Source organism: Solanum lycopersicum, chromosome 1 (assembly GCF_036512215.1).
Source record: "Solanum lycopersicum chromosome 1, SLM_r2.1".
In the NCBI taxonomy this organism is placed as follows: Eukaryota; Viridiplantae; Streptophyta; class Magnoliopsida; order Solanales; family Solanaceae; genus Solanum; species Solanum lycopersicum.
Genome location: NC_090800.1, coordinates 21,946,544 through 21,972,842, shown reverse-complemented (window position 1 = coordinate 21,972,842; position 26,299 = coordinate 21,946,544). Strand labels below are relative to the sequence as shown.

Genomic DNA, 26,299 nt, shown 5'->3' with positions numbered 1-26,299 from the left:
ACAAATAACCTAAAGACTGTTTGTAAATGTCCTAAATGTTCTTTTATATTTTTACTGAATACTAAAATATCATCTACATATACTAAAACAAATCTTTTATAATCTCCAAATATTTTATCCATTTTTCTTTGAAATATTGGAGGTGTTGTTTTTAATCCAAATGGCATAACTAGCCATTCAAAATGTCCTTCGGGGCAAGTAAATGCAGTCCATTCTATACTATCTGGATGCATTTTTATTTGCCAAAATCCTGACTTACAATCAAATTTACTAAAAATTGTTTTACCTTGAATTCTATTTATTAACTCTGTTTTGTCTGGTAATTTATATCCATCCGTTCTAGTATTATCATTTAATCTTTTGTAATTTATAACCATTCTAGCTTTTCCTCTAACTATTTCATTATGATTTCTTACCATGAAGGCTGCTGATCTATGTTTTGAAGTTGATCTTCTTATTACTCCTAATTCTAATAATTCTTTAATTTGTATTTTAAAGTCTTCTTGATCTTGATTTGTGACTTCTATTACGGCCGTTTTTATTATATATTCTGGGTTTATTATATCTAGTTTGCATACTATTTGATTATTTTCCCAATGTTTTAAAGGTTTTTCTCCTATTATTTCTATTTGATCTAATATTTTCACTATATAATCAAGATCCTTTTGATTTTTTATTTGTCCTATTTGCTGAATTCCTGTCTTAAAATTATATAATTCTGTCTCCATTTCAATTAGAACATAGTTTTTATTAACTATTTCATTTTCTTCATCTATTTCTAATTCTCATATAATGTATTACATTCCTTCTTAATACATTTTATATTATTTGCACAGTTGTCACAACATTTTTCTTTATGTCTTACTTTAGTGTCAGTTTTGTTAGTTAAAACTGAAGTATAAGTAGTATTTTTAATAAAAAATATTCCTTCTCTGTAACGACCTGTTTAGTCGTTTTGAGCAGCAGATTTTATTTCTGGAAAAACAGGCTGAGGCGACGGACCCCACAACGGACCGTCATGGGCACGATGGACCGTCGCAGGGTCTCGTTACAAAACACTTAGAAAAACTGAAAATTGGGTACTGAAATCGACTCTCTGAACTTCGTAACGGAATAGGCAGGACGGACCGTCACAGATTCTTCAGAGAAATTGAGTTTCTGAACTCTGTGACGGGCAGCAGGACGGACCGTCGCAGGCGCGACGGGCCGTCACAGACTGCGAAATCCCAGTCTGGGTCGGATTTCTTGATACGTTTTAAGGGACGTTTTTGACTATTCTTGCCTTAATTATAAAGTTAGTGGGTTAATGTTAATAAGTCTAATTACTTGGGGGTTAAAAGAGGTAACCTTAAGTTTATTAGTGGGGCATTATTGCCATCTTTTATTCTTAATTATATGTTAATTAGGGTAAAAGGAAGAGGGTTTTGAATAAAGAAAATAGAAAGAAAAAGAGAAAGAGAGAGAGAGTCGAACGAGAAAGAGGAGAAACGAAGAGAAACAAAGCTTGGAGAAAAATTTGCTTGTTGATCGCAATTCTTCGGTGGAGGTAGGTTATGGTTTCTCTTACGATATTCGTAGTAAACTCTTAATAGAGAATGATATGTATTGATAATATTGTAAACCCTGATATGTGCTTAATTGTATGCTTACATAAATGTAATTATATAATTGTGATTATATAAGCATGATGAAGTTATTGAATACCAAATCTTGCAAAATCCTAATCTCTTTGTTAATAATGAGGCCTTGGTATAAAAGAAGGCGTGATGAACTAAAATAATGGGATTGATGATGCCTTGGTAAGAAAGAAGGCTTGATGAATTGATGGAAGGAGATTAGGGAATCGGGTGTCACGAACCGACACGTAGAATTAGGGGATCGGGTGTCACGAACCGACACGTAGTATTAGGGGATCGGGTGTCACGAACCGACACGTAGAATTAGGGGATCGGGTGTCACAAACCGACACGTAGTATTAGGGGATCGGGTGTCACGAACTGACACGTAGTATTAGGGGATCGGGTGTCACGAACCGACACGTAGTATTAGGGGATCGGGTGTCAGAATCGACACGTAGATTTAGGGGATCGGGTGTCACGAACCGACACATAGATTTAGGGGATCGGAGTGTCACGTACCGACACAAGAGGATTAATGAATATTGAGGGAGCGGAGTGTCACGTACCGACACAAGAGTAATAAAGATAATGAATCTTGAAAGATGTTAATATACTCAATCTAATGAACATGATTCCCAAATGAGTATGGTATTGAGGCTTGAGTCCTCATGTGTGAACTTGACGGTAATTGTTAATGATATAGTATTTGTTGTTGCTACATGTTGAGTATCATAGTTGATTTTATGATATTACTTGGTATATATTGATTTCTATTTTGAGTTGGCCGATGATATCTACTCAGTACCCGTGTTTTGTACTGACCCCTACTATTATGTTTTCTTCTTGTTTATTTGTGGAGTGCAGCAAACGTGCCATCGTCTTCAACTCAACAGTAATTCAAGCCAGTCTTACTACATCGGAAATTCAGGGTGAGCTAACGCTTCTAGCTTGGACTGGATCTTCTTCTTCAAGTCTTGACGCCTTGAACTTCCGGCATGGACTAGCTTCTTATGTATTTTTAGCTTTTAGAATACTCTTAGTTTAGTCATTTGATCGTAGATGTTCTTTTGATGATGACTTCCAGATTTTGGGGAATAATAGATGTTGAATTTTAGAAGTTAATGAATTGGTCTTTATTTAATGAGTTTAAGTCTTCCGCATTACTTTCTGTTGATATTATATTGAAATGTTAAGGTTAGATTGGTTGGTTCGCTCACATAGGAGGGTAAGTGTGGGTGCCAGTCGCAACCCGGTTTGGGTCGTGACAGTCTCTAGTTATTAAAGTTCCTCCTTTGTTGTGTAGTATAAAGTCTAGTCCTAACACAAAATCTACTCTTATATCCAAATCTCGTATCCATATTTTATCCATTTTATAGGTGGGTTTATAAAATTCTGAACACGTGTTTAAGAAACTTATTTGAGCTTTATCTATATAATGTCTATATATATTATGTATTCCATCCATTTGCATAGCTGCAAGTGGCTTTTCTAAGGTTTTTATTACTTCTATAGCTACAATCTTTTTATTTAAAATACTTTTAGTACATCCTGAATCTATTAATGCTAAAGTCTCTATTTCATATTTTTCAATTTGAAGTTTTGCTAATATTTTAATAGTATTTATATTTTTATGTTCATTACAGATCAAAGTATTAGGTTCTTCATTCATTAATTCTTGATTGTCTAGTTGTAGTTCCTGTTCAATATTTTTTCCTTTTTCTAATCTTATTAATCTTTCTTATAATTCTTTTACTTTTGCTTCTAATACTAATACTTTTAAATTTATTAAAGGTTCATTTGTATATACCTCTTTCTTTTTCTGAGTTATTATTCCTAATTGTATTTCTATACAATTTATACATCCTTCTATGAAACATTTATTACATTTAGTTCTTTTGTATTTACTTGGATACCGTTTACACCAATTAGATGGATTACTATCTAATCCAGTATCTTTTTCAAAATTATGTTCACATTCTATTATATTCATAAAATTAATTTTTAAGTCATCCATGTTTAAGTTTTCCATTCCTATTTCATTAATTAATTCTTCTCCTTCTGAATTAGAAGAGTCTTCTTCTTTGTTATTTTCATCTATATCAATACTTACTATAGAATAAATACTTTCATTATCTGACATATATTCATCTACATTTAATAGTGCTTCATTAAATTCTTCTACTAATTGAGCGTTTCTAGTCTTGACATTATATCTTTTAGGACAAGTATTTGCTAAATGTTCTATACTTCCACATGTAAAGCATTCTAATTTATTTTTATAATTTCTACCCGTTCTATATTTTCTAACATGTCTATCTCTGTTTAAATATGGTTTTCTGGCTGAAGATTTTCTAAGAAAATATCCTTTTTTATTATATCTCTTATTATTTTGTGGGTTATATCTTTTATATTTTTTTTATATTGGTCTTTATCATAACTTTGGGTTGTATATATTATGTCTTTACAGAAATTCATTTTATTTTGTTTTAATTATTTTTGTATTTGTAAATTAGTACATTTTTCTTGTAATATTTCCATTATATGTTGTATTCTATGTCCTATTGACCATTTAGCTTGAGAGTTTTGTGCTACTCCTTCTCTTTTAGTCAATCTTTCTTCTTTTTCTCTTCCTAAGGCTCCTGGTAGTTTATTAAATAATTTTTTGTCTAGGTCTTGGTCAAAAACATTTCCACTAATTGTACAATAATAGAAATAATCATTTAAAAATTTCTTTATATAATACCAATTACTTATACTTAATTGTTCTAATTTTATTACTGCATTTCGTTGTAAAGCTAATAATCCACTATTTGGAACTTCTCCTGTTATCAATGTATGTATTTTATTTGTAAAATTATAAGGATTTGGTCCTAATGATACTAAATACTGAAATTCTGATGGGAATTCTACTTTATAAGCTTCCCATAGAGCTTTAGTTGATTCTCCTAAGAATGTTTCTAAGTATTTATACATGGTTTCAGCATCAGTTTCAGTATAATTTTTTATAAAATCTGCTACTACTATTCCTTTCCATGAGTCTATTATTGAATTCCATATTTGTGGATCGTGTGCTGCTATATTTAAAATTTTTCCTTTACTTCCTCCTTCTTGGAGTATTATTGGTTCTTCTATAGGCATTCTTTTTCCCATAGGTTTAACTTCTGTTATTGGAGTATCTCCTTGTCTATATACTCTCCTTCGTGGTATATTTCCTGTACTATTGTCTGCCGTATATCCCTGTTCATTTATTTTTTGGAATGGACTACTAGAACTTGCTGTTTTCATTAATTCTTTTTGACTTAGTATAGATTCTAACTCATATATTTCACTATCGTTGTCTTGTATTTGTGTTATTATATTATTACTTTTTTCTAACTTATCCTGTAAAGTTTTTTCTAATCGATATCCTTTGTTATCAGTTCTTTGTTCACATATTTTAAAATGAGATATAGTTTGTTCTAAATTTAAGTTTTTTAATTTACATCCTTTACATGTAAATAGTCTAATTTTATTATTTTTACATATTTCTTTTGCTTTTTCTATAGCTAAATCTACTACATAATCTTCTTCTAGTATCACTTCTATATTCATTCCTGTTAAAGGCATTTCTTCTATGATACTTTTTTCTTCTAAGCCTTTTTTAGCTTCGTAATTATAATCTGTAAATCTAATTGAAGGTTTTCCTTTAGAATTTGTATATATTAAGTGAGCATCGGGTATTAAAGCTTCTTTTGCTTTAAAATCTCCTAATTTCCATTCTAATCCTGCATATTCTTCAGGATTTATTTTTATAGGTTTTATTAATTTTATTCATTTATTTCCCATTACTTCTACTACATCTTTTATTTGTAATTTAAATCTAGTATTACTATTATCTGTCATTTTTCCTAAGAATCCTACACACATTAATAAATTTTTTCCACTATTTATTTCTTCATATCCTTTAGTTTGTATTCCTATTCTAATTTGGGTTCCTAATTTGACTAAATTCATCATAAAGTCTGGACTTATATAGAAAATTCCTCCATTATTAGTCATGTTTACTTCTGTTAATCCTATTATTGCCTTTTTTGTACTGACCATCTATTATCATATATGGTAATCAATGTTTTTGTTCCTAAATTTTTTCTAGTTAGTCCTTTAATTCCTATTAATATTAATCCTAAATGCATTAAATCTTTTCTAACATATTTTTTTTTTACAGATTCTTCATTTATGAGGGGTAAAGATACAGAGTTTTTTCCTAATACTGATAATTGTTCCTCTCTATAATGTCTATATAATTGAGATTTTGAATTTGTATTATATAAAATTTTTGGATTTAATAAATTTAATTGATTCTGTTGGAAAATTTGTGTATCTTTATCTGTATCTATAATTTCGTCTAATTGTTGATTATTTTCTTCTCTTGCCTTTCTATTTAGTATTTTTGATATAAAATTATTACTTATTTTATTCTGGGTATAACTAGGTCCTGGTCTTTTATCTCTTGATCTAGTTGGAAAAATGTCCATTTCTTCTGTTTTTTAACTATTTTTTCTTGTTGAGGAGTAATTTTTATTCTATTTAGCTTTTCTATTAATTCTTCTACTCCAGTTGTGCTTATGTTTTTACCTTCAGATTTTTCTTTTTTATCTATCTTTTTATATAATTGTAATAAAAGTGATATTATTATATTATTCTGTTGTATAATAACTTGATCTGACTTTGAAGATGGGTTAAATTCTTTATAATCTGATGGAAGAACTATTTATTTATTAATCTTATTGCTTCTTTATGTGTTTCTACTTCTATTAAATCTATCATGAAAGAACTATTTCTTTTATTGATTCTAATTCTTTCTTTATTTCTTGTAGTTTTATGATTAAAGTTTTATTAACTTCTTCTTTTAATTTATTATTTATTTTTTTAGCTAACTCTATTCCTTGTTCTTTTAAATAATCTAAATTTTTTTCTATCTTGTTGAAAATTTGTTTTTGTCTATTATAGGTTTCTTCTTATTCGCTTAATATCTGTATGATTTTACAATTATGTTCTTTAATTTTTTCACTAAGGTTTATTAATAAATCTATTAAAGTATTATATTGAGGATCTTCTGTATGTAGACTATGTTCTTCACTATCAAAATTACACTTAATAATGTTTTCTCCTTTTCTCTTAAATCTTTTTTCTAAAGTTATCTGTAAATCTAAATATTCTATATTTTTTAAGGAAGCTTTTTTTACTATTTATTTTATCCTAACGTAGTTGGTTTGTAATTTTTTCTAAATTGTTTTATCCTTTTAGTATAATTATAAATACTCGTATTAATACCTTGTAGCTCCCACTTTAATCCTTTTATATATTCTTCGTTTTTTATATTATGTTCAAAATCTGTTGGTTTGAAAAATTCGTTTTCACAAATATATATATAGGCTTCTAGTTCTTTTTCTTCTTTTTGTAGTCCTTGTTTTTCGTTTATATATCTATATAATATATAATAATTTAATCTTATATATTTAGCAAAAGGAAGATTTTTCATAAAATAAATTTATTTGAGATTTTTCTAGATATAAGATGTCTTATTAATTTCTTTTCTAGTATTTTAGCTAAGAAAAATATATGATCTAATCTGTTACTTATTTCTTTTTTTAGAGCTTATTGAGATAGTTGTTTTTAAATCTTCTAATAATCTATCTGATTCAAAATATAAACTTAATAATTCTTTTTTAACTTTTTTATATTCTCTAGTATTCCTATATGGTCTTCTCATATATTAACCTACTGAGTTATAATAATATGGATTATTTTTAATTACTTTTATTCTTTCTATTATTTCTTTTATTTCAAATTCTACCTGATTTAATTCTTCACTAATTTATTTTTCAGATTGTCTAATAGTTTCTCTAAGTGTCTTTAGTGAATTTTTATATGTATAAGTTAAGGATAATCTTAATCCTAAGTTATATACATGACTCTCTAAAGATTTTTTATATAATTTAACTATTTTTAAATGTTGTCTATTATAAAACAAAGTTCTATGATAAGCACTAGTTTTTCTAAAATAATAATCTTTTCTCATATAAGTTCTTTTTGATCTAAAGCTCTGATACCAAAATAAGGCGATGTTTCAATATAAGGTGATATTTCAATAAATATGATTGTTTTTCTTAATGTTGTACTGTCCTACTCAGTACTCCAGAAATAAATAAGGCGATGTTTCAATATAAGGTGATATTTTGGTGAATTTCATTGAAATAGTCTAATAAACATACTCATTAAACAAACATAACCATTAGATTTTCGAAAAAAAATTATTAGTATGCAAATGAATGAAAAGTCTAGCAAATCTGAAAAACACAATACATACAAGTAGTATACACCTTTTATATAACCATTTAAAAATGCGGATTGTCACCATTAAAGTTCACGAACTGTATCAAGTGCTATTCTTTGGACCAACTTGTTCACTTCTATTAGCTTCTCCATCCTCTTGATTTTGCAGCAACTTGATATAAGTATAACAATTACTATGATATGATTTCTACTAAAATATTATGGAATATTTAAGATCAAAAGTTTTAAAAGTCTTATGGCACATATAAAATGTCGTCACATGTTTATAATTACTATTTTTAACAGTGAACTTTATTTTCATTTTAAAACTATATGTGTCAATTCAGTTTTTATGCATAAATTGGAACATTGGAGTTGCAATTTATTTTTAGGACAGTTTAAGGATCTTACTATGTGTTTTAAAATACTCTTGAAGGATTCGCCCTAGGGAGGGGCTCTAGTAAAACGCCTCGAGACTCAAGTTTGGGACTTAGTTCTACAATATTTATTCCAGACTATACGCCCTAAGCACGCCCAACGCCTAAAGCCGGGGACCGCCTAACAATTCTTACACATATTATGTGTTAAAATCGTTAATTAACATTGTTGACCCTCATAATTCTTGAATAAAATGAAGGATACGTAACTTCTTAATCTATAGAGATAACATGATTGAGAGTAACTGAAACAACATATGTAGTATCACATATGTACTATTTAGTAACATTATAAAGGTAAATAATTATATATTACGTAACCTTTCTATTAAAATTATGTAGCGAAATTTTACCTTTTCACTTATCATTATTGATCTTCAAGGTTTTGTCATATGTCTCAAAATTATATTTTATTTAACTATTTGGAAGTAATTCTATTTTTATTCATGAAAGAGTGATGTATAGATTCTTTTAGTATAAAAATGTTAAGATATTAGATTATTTATACTTGTATAGTCATGTTAGAAGTTTTATTTTCTATAAGTTTCCTTAATCATCTTTATATTTATTTCAAACTATTGATGCACGTTTATAATTTTGTGTTAGTGAATAATTATACTATATTATAAATTAAAAATTTAAAGATACATAGGGCTTACACCTCGCCCTATACTAAGTAAAATGCGCCGCCTCACGCCCTAGCCTTTTAAAACACTACTTTAAGTCATATTTTTATAATAAGTGGTGTAATAATATTTATTAAATAGTAATTATTTATTTATTATAGATTATTAATACTTATCTCAAATAAAAATCATAATATAATTTCTATATATTATATGATTTTCATAAAAAATTATTTGTAAAATCATTGAAAGGAATTTAATTAGTAATAAAACTATAAAATTGAATATACACAAGACTATGCCCCGTAGATCCATGGACTTACACCTCACCATGTACTTTACGAAACACCTCGCCTCACACTGCTGCCTTTTAAAACACTGATTTTACTTATAAGTTATACTCGTGTTGATATATAAGTTCTTAACTACACTAAAGACATTCTCTTAATCATCATATATATTTATATTTATATTTTTTTTATATATTATTATAAGAGTGATAAAAAAAAGTTAAAAATTAAATTATGATTTTACCTCTACTATAAATTAAAATGTTATAAAAGCATTTAATTATTTAATTTGAATGTTAAATTGTATCATTTTAAAAAAAATGTGAGCGACTTTCGCACTTTCTTAGATTAATTCCTAATTAAAATATTTAATAAAATAATATTTATCATCTATGATCTAAATGTATATTTAATTTAATCATCATATTCATATTTTTTTATATATATAGATATATATATCCCTATAGCAACTGAAACTAAAGTTCTTATTTTCTGTGGAGTAATAGTTCTAGTAAGCCTTGAATGAGTCCCTCGAAAGCTTGATGCAAATAAACGAATGTTTGTTCTACGTCTCTGGGCTATATATCCCCATTTAATTCTGGTCATTAAATAAATGGAATTTTGACGAATAACTAATTGATTGCCTTTCTTTCAGTTACTCTTTCCCCCATTCCTAGTCTATTAATAACAAAACAGATTTTTCCAATGTATAAAATCAAATTCCAATGGCTTTGACTACTCTTAAGCTTCCCGATCACGATTTCTTTTTAGGTATTTCACTGCAAAATAAGATAGAACTAAGAAATTGTGTTTTCCTAGGTATCAAAAATATAGTAAATAAAAGAAATAAAAAAATAGTGGGTTCCTTCGTATCGTTATTTCTTAAACGGTGAGATCTTCTCCATACACCAGAGCTTTTAGTTTATACTTAAATTTAATATTTAATCAACTAATTGATGTTATTGGGAAGTTGTATAGTTCACACGTTTTGGCTCTACCCATGAATTATCTAGTAATAGGTCTTTCACAATCAGATCTACCTATACAACAAGGGTATTTAATTATGAAATTTTGTTGGGTAGTTGACTCTCTTAGTCTGTTCTTGTCAAATTGGGAGCCTACCTAATATTTATGCTTTATGCTTTTTAAATAAGATTTCATCCGCTTAATGGGTAAAACATTTGTTAGCAATGGAGAATTTCTTATCATCTTAAATTCAGGTGATTGGATTTACACCAACGGAAATCATAAACTTCATACACAATAGAGGGATATGGTAGTTTTTTTTTTAAAAATAATGGATGGAGTTCCTTTTTCCATCCTATCCCATTCACCGGTGGTGATCATTGATACTATAAAAATAGTTTTCTTACTTTTTATGCCAACTCATGATCTAAACAAGTCACACATACACCTTAGTACATGTTCTTCGACGCTTAGGGCACCCCCAAACAGTGAGGGCTTTCTTGAGATTTCTAATTGGTTGTCTTGTATTTCTAATAAGTTGTTTAATAGTTGGCATGTTGAATCGTGTACATAATATGATGGGTTGATTTAGATTGATCGTAACCGAATGATGGTGAATTACTTTTACTTAATAGAATATTCAATTCGAAGATAAAATCTCATATCACATATTTGCACAAAATCCATGTTATTTTCCTTGAACCGCTACAAAATCAACAATTGCATAAGCTTGGGCTTCTGTTGTTGACTTAAATATATTTCTTTCCATATCTTCGTGTTCAATCCAGAAGGGTTTACCCGTTCTTTCTGCATAATTATTATATTATCATATTATATATTATAATAAGTGGAAGTTCTTAACCCTAAAGTGGGGTTACCATTTTATCCTTCATTTAAATATTATTTTTATGTACAAAATAAAAATAATAATTAATAGCTAAATGCAAATCTAGATATAAATAGAACAATTTTAAGATATATTCAAATATGCATTACATTGATTTAGCAGAAGTCCAAGCATTTCAAAACTGAAGAGATATCATGACACATATTTCACATTATTATTGTCAACTTTAATGTAATTGTTAACAATTATATATATGGGGATGTACATGAATTATTTGATAAGCAAGGAGGGAGTCAAAGCCACACAAGAATTATTTTTCAATGTTCTTTTTGAATATTAAGTTTAATAATAAAATAAACATGTTGCTTATCTTTTCCTTAAATACATATTTTATACTTTTTTTTAATTTTGAAAAGAAAGCATTTTCACATGTATTCATCATTTTGAAATGTATATGCATGTTTACTTATGAATCATGATTTAGAATACGAAGGTTAAATTATCTAATTATTTTATATCATTTCCTAAATTAAAATTAGGTTTTTAGATTCTTCAAAATAAATTTTACATATTTATAAATTACAATCAAAAGTGAAAGGAAAGTCACTTTTAATTATTCTTTGTTTGTATATAATCCTTTTATTTATTTATTTTTTTATGACTGAAAATGTCTTAAGTAAAAAAGTAAACAGTAAAAATAAAATGGAGGTAACATAAACGAAAGGGGAACACAAGAATTATATTAAGGCAAATGATACAAAAAAGTAATGTTCGAGAAAACAATATTAAAGTAAGAGAAAAAAAGGATAAAAAAATTAAAGTATGATAAGAAGTATGAAAAATAAACATGATCAAACTATTGAAATTTTTTGTTCATGCTACAAAGGAGAATAAACACACTATGTCATTTCAATGTAATATGGAGATAACATATATACTTGTTACGAGATAATTCAAATTAAACTTTGGTACAAATTGAGAAGGTGTGCTATGTCTGTATAGTCCCTTTCTCAGAAAAGTAACAAATTAATATATTGCAAGTTTCGACCTAATAACATAAAAAGGTAAATTATTTATCACATTAAATTTTGTTATCCAAATTTGACAGGTTATCAAAATATCCAATTATTTGAAATTTACATTTTACAATAAAGAAGTCATTTATATAGGTTGATTATTCAATTATTTCATTTCGTTAAATTATTTGTGAAATTCTTCAAAATGTGTTTAATATTTTTTTTGTTAAAATTTCATTTTTGTTTAGTGATTTTAATATAACTTCTACCACATATAATATTTTCGTGGGACTCAAGTGCAAAACATGTATCAAGGATTAGTACTATCTTACAACCATGAACTCAAACTTGAATGTTAAATTATTATAATATCCCAACTTAAAATACCCAATTTATTCTATTCTATATTTTATATTATATTTATGTACTTTTTGTTATATAAAAAGCTGACACCTTTTCACATTGATGGGTACTGACTTCTTCGAAGAGTTGTAACTTTTTTGATTTGTTATGACATTTACGAAAAATTATGATTTTTTTTGAAGAGTTGTGAGTTATATGATAAGTCATGATAATCACCTTTTCATACTATCCTTAGTTTTCTAGAAATAGAGAGATTTTCTCACACCATTAAATTACAACTTTTGTAAGTTTTCTATTCTTCTTAAAATAAGGAAGATTTTGAGGGTTATTCAATTATGCAATTACAATCTTTTTTATTAAGTTATTACCCCCAACTTAACACATCAAATTTACTATATCTCTATGTATTGTATTATAATAATTTAAGTATATTATATTATATTATATTAAAGACATACACCTTTTAACATCGATGTGTTGTGACATTTCCAAAGAGATAACTTTTTTGATGAGTTGTGACCTTTTTGAAAGGTTGTGATTTTTCTACAGGGTTGCCACTTTCAAAAATTTGTTACTTTTCTGAAGGATTGTGATTTTCTCCAAAGAGTTATGACTTTTTCGATGAGTTTTGTCGTTTTTGATAGTGACTTTTCTAAAGGGTTGTACTTATTTTTTGATAGGGCACAATAAATATTTTCTTCATACACTACTCTTTGTTGTCTATAAAAAGAGGGGTTTCCTCAAATTTTTGAAACACAATTTTAAAATGTTTTTCATTGTTCTTCTTCTTCTTCATAAAACACCCATTTAATGTCTCTTCTATGTTTTATATTATATTATATAAGAGAAGACATCATTTCACATTGAATAGTTATGACTTTTTCGAAGAATTGTGCATCTTTCCAAAGGATTGTGACTTTTATTATAAGAAATAATATGCACATGCTCTCACAACACTTTGTTAACTATAAATTAAGGGGGTTTCAAACGTCTTTTAATTATGTTTTTTTTTCTTTTTTTCCATTCTTCTCTTCTAAAATCTAAAGTTTGAATGACAATCATTGACGATCTGGTTCGAAATTTACGTGCAACGCATGTGCGTCAGAACTAGTATTACTAAAAGTGGGAGAATTCCTTGAAAACAACTAGGTTTTTGACTTATTTTTCTCATGTTTGACTGGTGAGTAGATATTATTTTTCGGAAATGATTTTTAGTGTTTGATTTTTGAATGAAATTTTTTTTTGAGAGACATCTTTTATTTTTACTAGAGTAAAAAATAATTTATGACATTGAAAATGTTTTTTAAAATAAAAATTAATATTTTTTTGGGGTGATGGTGGGTGGTGGTGGTGGAGGTAGTGGGTGGGAGCGGGCGGAGGTGTCACGACCCAAAAATGGGTGTGATGACACTCGTCTTATCCCACCAAGACAAGTCAGCCTAAAACCAAATATCTAACAAAGTGCGGAAGTAAATGACAATCCAACAACAATTCCTATTATGAAAACAAGTCATATTAATCCAATCCCCAAAATCAGGTTGTCACGTGCACAAGCCTCTAATGTAAATATTAGAATTGAAATAAAATAGAAGTCTAACATGAAGTTGTCTTTCAAGTAAAAACAAAGTCATAAACTGGAGTAGGAAAGTTCGCTGAGATGACAAGCAGCTACCTCACAATCCTCCACAAGATGCCTCGGAAACGAAAAGAATGACAGGTATCACGAAGATCCAGGCTCGTATCCTACAAAAATTTGTAGAAGCAAAATGTGAGTACCAAACCACGCGGTACCCAACAAGCAAACCTCTAAACACAAGTTAAGTGAACAAAATACGGGCACTTCTTACACCATATCTAAACCTCCGCGCTAGAGTCTAATAGTTTACAGTTTACCAAACACACAACTCAATAACCACACTCTATCAGTTTACACATTCTCAATAACAACTCAATATTCAACAGTCACAAGCTTCACAGAGAAACACTCACAAGATCAACAAAACACGTGTTCAAGTTCATCAATAATCAAATGTGTAATGCCATGAGATGCAATGTCAAGTATAGTGATGCATGTCTTCCCTAACGATACACACCCGCTGTCTCTCAGTCCGGGACCCATGGGGGACATATCTGTCCATGCATCTGTCGCGGCGCACGACACGACCCTCGATAATAGTAACCTTCGCGGCGCGCGATACGTCTCTCGAAATAAAATATCCATCGCGGCGCGTGATACGACCCTCGAAAATAGTACATCCTCTTACCACAACCATGTCTCAGATACAATGCAAATGACATGCTCAAATGAAAAGGAGGAGATAACCATTTGATAACAAAACACAATTTGCAACAAGAAATACAACACCAACAATTAAGCAACAAGTCTCCAAATCATTCTCAACATCACACAAGGAAATACACGAATTTCGTACGCTTAACAAGGGTTTAGAAATCCACTTGCCTCAATCACTCTAATAATCACTCTGGGACTTGAGCCTTCCCTTTCCGTTGAGCTTCCAAATCGATGCAATCTATGCAAGTATATATATTCGCAATAAGGTTTCAGAACTAACAACACTCACACTTTTGTGTGTTTAATCTTGACCTAAAAATACACCCCAAATTTATAATCAAATTTGTAATTCTCGATGTCAATTAACATTTCAAATATCATAATTTGATTGGTATTTATATAATATGATATATCTAATATTTAATTACTTAATTTAATATTCCAAAACTTAACCCATAATGTGATAAGAATAAGAAATTAAATTAAATAATCTACTAACCACACATAATATAGCAATCATTGCCTACATATATATATATATATATATATATATATATATATATATATATATATATATATATATATATATATATATATGTTTGCATTAAATTCTTGTTTCAAAATCTTTTTTCCAGAACCCACGTTGCCACATGGAACACCCCTAATTTCTTCACATTACAGCATGCATGCCATTTGTTTTTTTTTGTCTTTTTCTTTAATTGTTTTGTTTAATTTTCATTCCTTGTTATACATATATGTAATATAATTAACTATATAAAAACTGATATGTATGCACATCTATGTGCAGAAAATAAGAAGCTAAAGGAAAAGAAACTCACCTTCTCGTAGCCGCAAGAGAGAAACCCTTCGCCCCTTCTTTTTTTTTTCTGAATTATTTAAGCACTAAAAGTGATAGGTTTTACCCACATATTTAATTAAATATAGGCTAAAGAGTATAGGGTCTTAAATAAATTATCACTTTAGCCCATAAACTATCGATTAATTAATTCAAGTTAAGGAAATAATCAAAATTTCCAAAAATGACCTTTCGGGTCATTACATTATCCACCACTAAAAATCATGTTCGTCCTCGAACATAGAGTAAAAGTAATTACCTGAAGCCTCAAAAAGTTGAGGATATTTGGCATGCATGTCAGACTCAGTCTCCCAAGTTGCCTCTCCCACTGATCGGTGCTTCCATTGCACCTTCACTGAAGCAATCTCTTTGGTCTTAAGCTTTCGAATTTGCTATCCAAAATAGCTATAGGCTCCTCCTCAAATGTCAAGTCTGGACCCATCTCCACAGAATCGAGTGAAATCACATGAGATTCATCCGGAATATATTTCCGAAGCATAAAGACATGGAAAACAGGATGAACTGCTGACAAACTAGGTGGCAACGCCAACTTATAAGCCACTTCTCCCACTCAGCTCAAAATCTCAAAAGGTCCAATGAACCTAGGGCTAAGCTTGCCCTTCTTTCCAAACCTCATCACGCCCTTCATGGGTGATACTCGGAGCCAAACATGATCACCCTCCATAAACACTAAGGCTCTAACTCTCCGGTCTGCATAACTCTTCTGTCGACTCTGGGCTGTCAACAGTCTATACTGAATCACACGAACTTGTTCCATAGCATCTCTAAGCAAGTCTGTATCAAAAGAGTCCATCTCCGCCGAATCAAACCAACCAATCGGAGATCTACACCGTCTACCATACAATGCCTCAAATGGGGCCATTTGAATACTAGAGTGATAACTGTTATTATAGGAAAACTCCGCTAAGGGTAAACGTCGATCCCATCTTGCACCAAAATCGATCACACACGCTCGAAGCATATCTTCCAATACCTGAATGGTCCGCTCAGATTGACCATCTGTCTGAGGGTAAAATGCCGTACTCATATCTAACTGAGTACCCAGACCATGTTGTAATGCCTTCCAGAAGTGAGAAGTAAATAGTGAACCTCGATCTGATATGATAGAAATAGGAACTCCATGTAGTCGCACAATCTGACTGATATATAGCTCAGCTAACTTTTCTGCTGTATACTTCACCCGAACCGGGATAAAGTGGGCAGACTTGGTCAGCCTATCAACAACAACCCAAATAGAGTCATAACCACCCACTGTGGTAGGCAAACCCACAACAAAGTCCATAGTAATCCGCTCCCACTTCCAAGTAGAAATAGGCATCCTCTGAGATACACCCCCGGGCCGCTGGTGCTCACACTTGACCTACTGGCAAGTCAAACACCTCGAAACAAAGTCTGAAATATCTCTCTTCATCCCACACTACCAATAATGTTGACTCAGATCATGATACATCTTCGCCGCTCCCGGATGGATGGAATACCGAGAACAATGGGCCTCTTCAAGAATCAATCTAATCAAATCGCCTGTCCTAGGCACACAAATTCTGCCTCCAATCCACAATACACCATCAGAATCAAGGACAGCCTCCTTAGCTTCCCCTCTCAATACTTTGTCTCGAATGAGACATAATTTTTCATCATGAAACTGGTGTGCACGGATTTGCTTGACTAAAGAAGACCGAGCCTCAATAAAAGCAATCATCCCATCACTCTCTTCTGAAATCTGCAAGCGGACAAGACTGTTAGCTAATATCTGCACATCTCTAGCCAATGGTCTCTCCATAATACTAAGCTCTGCAAGACTCCCCATGCTAGGAGTCTTCCTACTCAGAGCATCGGCCATAACATTGGCCTTTCCTGGATGATACAGAATGGTCACATCATAGTCTTTCAGCAACTGAAGCCATCTTCGTTGCCTCAAGTTCAAATCCCTCTGGCTAAAGATATACTGAAGACTCCGATGATCAGTGAAGATCTCACAATGCACCCCATACAAAGAATGACGCCATAACTTAAGTACAAATACCACAGCCGCCAACTCCAAATCATGAGTAGGGTAGTTCTTCTCATGGATTTCAACTGCCTAGAAGCATAAGCAATCACTTTCCCCTTCTGCATCAACACACCACCCAAACCAACTCCTGAAGCATCACAATACACAGTAAAGTCTACACCCTCCTCAGGTAGAGTCAACACAGGAGCAGAAGTCAACAAAGTCTTGAGCTTTTGAAAGCTCTCCTCACACTCATCAGACCACTGAAAACCCACATCCTGTCGAGTCAATCTAGTCAATGGAGCTGCAATAGTAGAGAAAGTCTGAACAAATCATCGATAATAGCCTGCCAATCCCATAAAACTCTTAATCTCAGAAGGTGAAGTAGGTCGCGTCCAGCCTCTAACTGCCTCAATCTTGGCCGGATCTACTCTAATACCCTCCTTGGACACCACGTGTCCCAAGAATGTCCCAGAAGTAAGCCAGAACTCACACTTTGAGAACTTGGCATACAACTTCTCTTCTCTCAACCTGTGAAGTACAATCCTCAGGTGTCGGACATGGTCCTCCTCAGTCTTAGAGTAAACCAAGATGTCATCGATGAAAACAATCACAAAAGAATCAAGGTATGGTCGAAACACCCCATTCATCAACTCCATGAATGCTGCAGGGGCATTAGTCAATCCGAAGGACATCACTAGAAACTCATAATGCCCATACCGGGTCCGAAAAACTGTCTTAGGGATATCTGACGCCCTAATCTTAAACTGATGATACCAAGACCTCAAATCAATCTTAGAGAACAATGATGCTCCCTGTAACTGATCAAATAAGTCATCAATACGCGGAAGAGGATACTTATTCTTCACTGTTACCTTGTTCAACTGTCTGTAATCAATACATATTCTCATAGTCCCATCCTTCTTCTTCACAAACAATACAGGGGCACCCCAAGGTGATACACTAGGGCGAATAAAACCCTTACTCAATAAATCTTGCAACTGATCCTTTAATTCTTTCAACTCTGCTGGGGCCATACGATATGGAGGTATAGAAATAGGCTTAGTGTCTGGCTCCAAATCAATAGCAAAATCTATATCCCTATCGGGAGGAACACTTGGAAGATCAGAAGGAAATACATCGAGAAACTCCTGAACCACGGGAACAGAGTCCATGGAAGGTGGTTCAACACTAGTATCCCGAATAAAAGCTAAGTAAGACAAACACCCCCTCTCCACCAATCTCTGAGCACGGATAAAAGAGATGACCTTTCTAGGATAAGAACCACTAACACTCTTCCACTCAACCCTCGGAACACCAGGCATTGCTAAAGTCACAGTCTTGGCATTACAATCAAGGACAACATGATAAGGAGAAAGCCAATCCATACCCAAGATAACATCAAATCCACCATCCCCAGAATGATTAAGTCTACCCAAGTGTCATACCCAGCCAAAGAAACAAGACAGGATCGATACACTCGATCCACCACTAAGGGCTTACCCACGGGTGTAGAAACACGAATAGGTACAGTCATGCTATCACATATCATATCAAATTTAGCAGCAAAATACGTAGACACATAAGAGAATGTAGAACCTGGATCAAACAACACAGACGCAGGTCGATGGCATACTGGGAAGATACCTGTAATAACTGCATCAGAGGTCTCCGCCTCAGGTCTCCCGGGGAAAGCATAGCAGTGGGCTCCTCGTCCACCTCCAGCCTGGGTGGTACCTCTACCCCCACTCTGCTGAGCTACAACACCACTACTAGAAACTCTGTCACCTCTACCTGACTGAACTCTGCCACGACCTCTACCCTGTGGAGCTGGTGGTCTAGTCTAGAATGAAGAATTAGGTCGAGGACCACCACGAACCCTTTGAGAAGTACACTGCCGCATTAGATGATCGCGATCTCCACAAGTAAAACAAAATCTCTGACCTGGGAACTGTTGTGTGGACCCTGAAAACCCACTATAATTTCCTCGCCCTGTAGGTCGCTGCTGTGAATCGTACGAGCTCTAACCCGAGCTATAAGAACCCCTAGATGCCTGGCCACCCTCAAATGTCGGCATAGATGCATGAATAGGTCCCCGCTGCTGAAAAGAACCACTCACTCTCTGTGATCCCCTACCTCCAGATGAGGCACCATGAAACTGTCCTGATATACGGGCTCTTTTAGGGTCCCCAAACTCCTCTCTCTCCATCAATTCCGCCTCTTTGGCGGCGCTCACAATGGACTGGAAAGAAGTCCCCTCCCTAGATGTCCGAAACACAGCTGACCTGATAGAGAAAGTCAATCCCCTCACAAATCTGCGGATCCTCTCTGTCTCATTTGGAATAATGGCCAACGCATGCCTAGACAACTGACAAAAACGCGCCTCATACTCTATAACCGATAAACCATCCTGTCTCAGACTCTCAAACCTCAAGCGACTCTCCTCTCTCACGCTCCATGGGATAAAACGATCTTGGAATGCACTAGCAAACTGCTCCCAAGTCACAGGAGGAGATCCAACTGGCAAAACCCCCGAATAAGTCCTCCACCAGTCTCTCGCTGGTCCACGAAGCTGGAATGTAGCATATCTAACCCCATGTGACTCAGCTAATCGAACCACCTCTAGTAACTCTCGGCAGGTAGTTAGAAACTCATGAGCGTCCTCGCTCTTCCCACCCTGAAACTGAGGTGGGTCCATCTTTCGAAATCTCTCATACCTACGCTGCTCATCCTTTGTCAGAACAACCATCGATGCAAATTGACCCCCAACTGCTGGTGCAACATCATTCTGAACCGCGGGATCTACTGGTAGTTGCCCCACCGCATCCTGAACAACTGGAGCCTGTTGCTGCTCTTGGGTCTGAGCCCCCTCTCTAGTACGAGAGTCATGTGGTGTGGTAGTCGCACCACCACCCTGAGAAAAGCCCTCAAGCACACTTAACACCCTCAATAGTGTATCCTGAAGCAAAGGCGTGACTACAGGATCTGGAGGAACCTGGTCCTCCCTGCCATCAATCTGAGGTTCTGTAGAGACCTCTCTAGCACGACCTCTCACTGGTGCTGCTCCACGTCCACAACCTCTGGCTACTGTCGTACTACTAGCACGACCTCTAGCTCGAGATCTACCCCTACCCCTAGCTGGGGCCTCAACAACTGCCTCGGGAAGTGCCTCCCCTCTACCACCAATAACATTAGTTCTAGTCCTCGTCATCTGTCAAAAGAGTATACAACAACTCAGTACTAACGAAGGTAACTACGCACGATGAGAAAGAATGAACAAAAGGAAGTTTCCTAGTAATCTTTATAGCCTCTCAGAGATGAGTACAGACGTCTCCGTACTGATCTTTGAGACTCTACGTAGACTCGGCTTGTATACACGTGAGACCTATGAACCTGGGGCTCTGATACCATTTTGTCACGACCCAAAAATGGGTGTGATGGCACTCGTCTTATCCCACCAAGACAAGTCAGCCTAAAACCAAATATCTAACAAAGTGCGGAAGTAAATGACAATCCAACAACAATTCCTATTATGAAAACAAGTCATATTAATCCAATCCCCAAAATCAGGTTGTCACGTGCACAAGCCTCTAATGTAAATATTGGAATTGAAATAAAATAGAAGTCTAACATGAAGTTGTCTTTCAAGTAAAAATAAAGTCATAAACTGGAGTAGGAAAGTTCGCTGAGATGACAAGCAACTACCTCATAATCCTCCACAAGATGCCTCGGAAACAAAAAGAATGACAGGTATCACGAAGATCCAGGCTCGTATTCTACAAAAATTTGTAGAAGCAAGGGGTGAGTACCAAACCACGCAGTACCCAACAAGCAAACCTCTAAACACAAGTTAACTGAACAAAATACGGGCACTTCTTACCCCATATCTAAACCTCCGCGCTACAGTCTAATAGTTTACAGTTTACCAAACACACAACTCAATAACCACACTCTATCAGTTTACACATTCTCAATAACAACTCAATATTCAACAGTCACAAGCTTCACAGAGAAACACTCACAAGATCAACAAAACACGTGTTCAAGTTCATCAATAATCAAATGTGTAATGCCATGAGATGCAATGTCAAGTATAGTGATGCATGTCTTCCCTAACGATACACACCCGCTGTCTCTCAGTCCAGGACCCATGGGGGACATATCTGTCCATACATCTGTCGCAGCGCACGACACGACCCTCGATAATAGTAACCTTCGCGGCGCGCGATACGTCCCTCGAAATATAATATCCATTGCGGCGCGCGATACGACCCTCGAAAATAGTACATCCTCTTACCACAACCATGTCTCAGATACAATGCAAATGACATGCTCAAATGAAAAGGAGGAGATAACCATTTGATAACAAAGCACAATTTGCAACAAGAAATACAACACCAACAATTAAGCAACAAGTCTCCAAATCATTCTCAACATCACACAAGGAAATAAACGAATTTCGTACGCTTAACAAGGGTTTAGAAATCCACTTGCCTCAATCACTCTAATAATCACTCTGGGACTTGAGCCTTCCCTTTCCATTGAGCTTCCAAATCGATGCAATCTATGCAAGTATATATATTCGCAATAAGGTTTCAGAACTAACAACACTCACACTTTTGTGTGTTTAATCTTGACCTAAAAATACATCCCAAATTTATAATCAAATTTGTAATTCTCGATGTCAATTAACATTTCAACTATCATAATTCGATTGGTATTTATATAATATGATATATCTAATATTTAATTACTTAATTTAATATTCCAAAACTTAACCCATAATGTGATAAGAATAAGAAATTAAATTAAATTATCTACTAACCACACATAATATAGCAATCATTACCTATATATATATATATATATATATATATATATATATATATATATATATATATATATTTGCATTAAATTCTAGTTTCAAAATCGTTTTTCCAGAACCCACGTTGCCACGTTGAACACCCCTAATTTCTTCACATTACAGCATGCATGCCATTTGTTTTTTTTTTGTCTTTTTCTTTAATTGTTTTGTTTAATTTTCATTCCTTGTTATACATATATATAATATAATTAACTATATAAAAATTGAGATGTATGCACATCTATGTGCAGAAAATAAGAAGCTAAAGGAAAAGAAACTCACCTTCTCGTAGCCGCAAGAGAGAAACCCTTCGCCCCTTCTTTTTTTTTTCTGAATTATTTAAGCACTAAAAGTGATAGGTTTTACCCACATATTTAATTAAATATAGGCTAAAGAGTATAGGGTCTTAAATAAATTATCACTTTAGCCCATAAACTATCGATTAATTAATTCAAGTTAAGGAAATATTTAAAATTTCCAAAAATGACCTTTCGGGTCATTACAGGAGGGGGAGGGGAGGGGGTAGAAGTGAAAAAAGTAAAAATTTGAAGTTGATAGTATTTTTAAAAAAACAAAATTAAATTTTTTGGAGGTTGGTGGTGGGTGGGGGCTGGTAGAGGGGCTGGCGGGGAGGGGGAGGGGGGGTGGTTTAAGAGTTTAAAAATAATAATTTGAAGTTGAAAATATTTTTAAAAAGCAAAATTAATTTTTTTTTGGGGGGGGGGGGGGAGGTTGGGGGGCTGGTTGGTGGGGAGGGGAGGGTTAGGTATCAGGTGAAAAAATAAATTTTTGAAATTGAAAATATTTTTTTTAAAATTGATGTTTTTCCCAAAAAAATGTAATTTGAAATTGGAGGAGAGTTATGGAAAATGTTTTTCTTAATTTTTGAAGAGAAGTCATTTTCCTTAATTTTGAGGAAAATTAGTTGATTTGGAAAATATTTTCCAAAACTTTTGTCTCATCCAAACAAAGGAAAATTGAAATAACATTTTCCAGAAAATATTTTTCTGCATACCAAACACACTCTATATTACAAATTTTAAAATTATTTAATTGATTAAACATTAAAAATAAAATTATTATTCGCCCAACACTTAATTACATGTTTCAAGTTCAAAAACTAAATTATGCGTGTTTAGATTAACAAAACGTCAAAACATTTTAAATTCTTGGCTACATTAATTTAGAAACAATTAATATTTAAAAGAGGTTGCTTTTTTTAAAATGTTGTCATACTAAATGTTAATAATAGCTATAATTATGATAAAAAATGACTTCTCATTTTACGAGCTTTTCAAAATTAGTTTATACATTTTCAGAATGATTATAAATAATTAAATATAAATAATCGGCATATAATTTAATTAAATAATCAATATATATATATATAAATCTGAATTCCAAATCGCTGATGTGGCATGCCTCTAAGGGTTAGAAAAATATTCATCTTTTTTTAAAAAAATATATTTTTTAAATTTTGAAATATAAAAAGAGTCTCTTAAATATTGAAGCTAATCACAATTAAAGTCATTGAATTATAATTACTCCAATGAATGTTATTTATCTTTTCATATTCATATGTTACTAATTATTATTTATCTTTTCATATTCATATGTTACTAATTATTATACTAACTATAAATACTAAAGCAAATATCTAACACTACATAACATTTTGTCCTTTTTCATTCATAATTTCCTTTCAATTCTTCTTCTTTTTATTTCAAACTCTTTTTGCAAGAAGTCTTTTTCTTTCTTTTTTTCCTTTTTTTTAAATTATTTTATTTTAGCATTGTCAGTGTTGTCCATATTTTATTATCTTAGTATGTAATTTTCATGCCTGATTTTTTATTTTATCTTATTTTCATCTTAATATATTAAATAAATTAGATAAATGCCCTCTATTAATCATTTTCGTTTAAATTCTTACATTAATTCCTTTATTATTTTGTATATGTACGTTACAATATACCCAACTGGACAACGATACGTAAAACTCATTTTATGTGTTGCAAATATTCAATTTTGTCCCTAAATTTCACCTATTAATTTAGTTATTATTATAATTTACATGTATGAATGTCATATTTAATCTATCCATATTTAGGATATTCTCCACCATTATTATTAATCTCTTCCCCTAATTTTTTTTCACTTTTTTTGTATTACTTATATTTCTATAAGGAAATGTAGAAATGATCAATGCAGTAGTTATGAAATTCAAAAGGTAAGTTTCCTTGTAATTTAATAAATACAAAAATGTGAAAAGTCATTATTTTTAATGGCATTTACCATATGAGTTATTATGTATTGTAGTTATATCATATTTGCACATATAAATATAAGAAACATTGCAAATGATTGAGAAGCTCAGTCAATGTTGGGTGCTGGTGATATTTTACTGTTTATTTTAAAGTTGAGATTATCTATTTTCTTTTATATAAATTGATGATAAGAATATTTATCTTTTTCTATTTATGCATTTTTCAGAAAAAAATTATCAAAAGACATGAGTGTTTATGAATTTGTTAACCTTGAATTATGATATTATATTTTTGAGGACTGTTGCTTGGAGGCTCAAATTTATTTTTTTTATATGAATTGATGGTAAGAATATCTATCTTCTTTTATTTATTCAACTAGTGAAACTATTCGCGCTTCGCGCGATTATATGAAATATCTATAAGATAATAATATGAAATATATAATATTTAGGTTAGTATCGAATATATAGATAATATTTATATTTCTCCTCGTCTGCGATATTATAGACTTTTTAAAAACATATAAAATATATTTATTTGTTTAGTATATGTATATATTAGAACAAAATTGTAATGATCCTCTTAGTCGTTTTAGAAATTTCAACCATTATTTTTATATTAACCTTTTTAGTAAATTTTATAATTAATTTATATGACTTATAAGAATGAGTGACATGATTTTTAGATTTAATAAAATATTATTTTGTTGCTAATAATAATGGGAAAAAAAAGAAAAAAAAAAGAAAAAGGAAATTAATTAAATAAATAAATAAAATAAAATAAAATAAAAAGGGGCAAAGTGCCCTAACCTTTTAAAGCCTCTGACGGCTTATATGAGGATTGGAAAAAGAACGATTGGAAAAAGAAAAAGAAAAAAAACGCAGAGAAGAAAAGAAAAGAAAGGGAGGAAAAGAAAAGGGAAAAAGAGGAAAAAAATCAATATTTTCATCTCACGGCGTCAAGGTAATTATTTTCATCATTTCTATTAAGTTTTCATGTAATTAGAAGTAGATTTTTTAGATTAAAACGTGTATAATTTTACACTAATATATGAAACTAATTTTTAATTTTGTGTACATGTATGCATATGTTATTTAGCATAAATTTCACCTTAGTCATTAAATAATTATGACCAATTGTTGATGATCATGAAATAATTATTGGGAAGGGAGGTAAATAGAAATGCAAGAAGCCTTCCGTATAAAAGTATTTCATGAAATATCTTTATTTTGGTGTTCAAATATGGGTGATATAAATTGGAATCAATTTGAGATCTTTTTAATAGTTTTCATACTATCATTTAAGTTTTGATATATTAATATATATAATTAAGTATTAGGTATATGGTATTAAGTGAATGTCTTAAGATTTATGATATTGAAAAGAAATAAAAAAAAATTTAATCCTAATCTTGAAACTTAAGAACTTAATTATAAATTTGCGTGAGTTTTTTTTTGGTTTAGTCTAGACACGTGCAATATGTGTGTTGTTAACTTCGAAACCTTATAGTATTTAATTATTTGAATAGACTA

General features: G+C 31.9%; 1 protein-coding gene across 1 annotated transcript; it reads right to left on the bottom strand.

Moving 5' to 3' along the window:
- Positions 1–15,980: 15,980 nt before the first annotated feature.
- LOC138341704 (uncharacterized) lies at positions 15,981–16,442 on the bottom strand. The gene is made up of 2 exons (XM_069293303.1): positions 16,299–16,442; positions 15,981–16,178 (listed from the first exon to the last, which is right to left on the bottom strand). Exons 1-2 carry the CDS (start codon positions 16,440–16,442, stop codon positions 15,981–15,983), a joined length of 342 nt encoding a protein of 113 aa, XP_069149404.1.
- Between the last annotated feature and the right edge of the window lie 9,857 nt (positions 16,443–26,299).

Bases quoted from the DNA above. Each gene is read 5' to 3' on its own strand.
- LOC138341704 (XM_069293303.1), bottom strand. From the start codon at position 16,442: ATGGACTCTTTTGATACAGACTTGCTTAGAGATGCTATGGAACAAGTT. The intron at 16,179-16,298 runs GTTTGGCTCCGA...GTGGCTTATAAG, and splicing joins TGTTTATGGAGGGTGATCAT to TTGGCGTTGCCACCTAGTTT.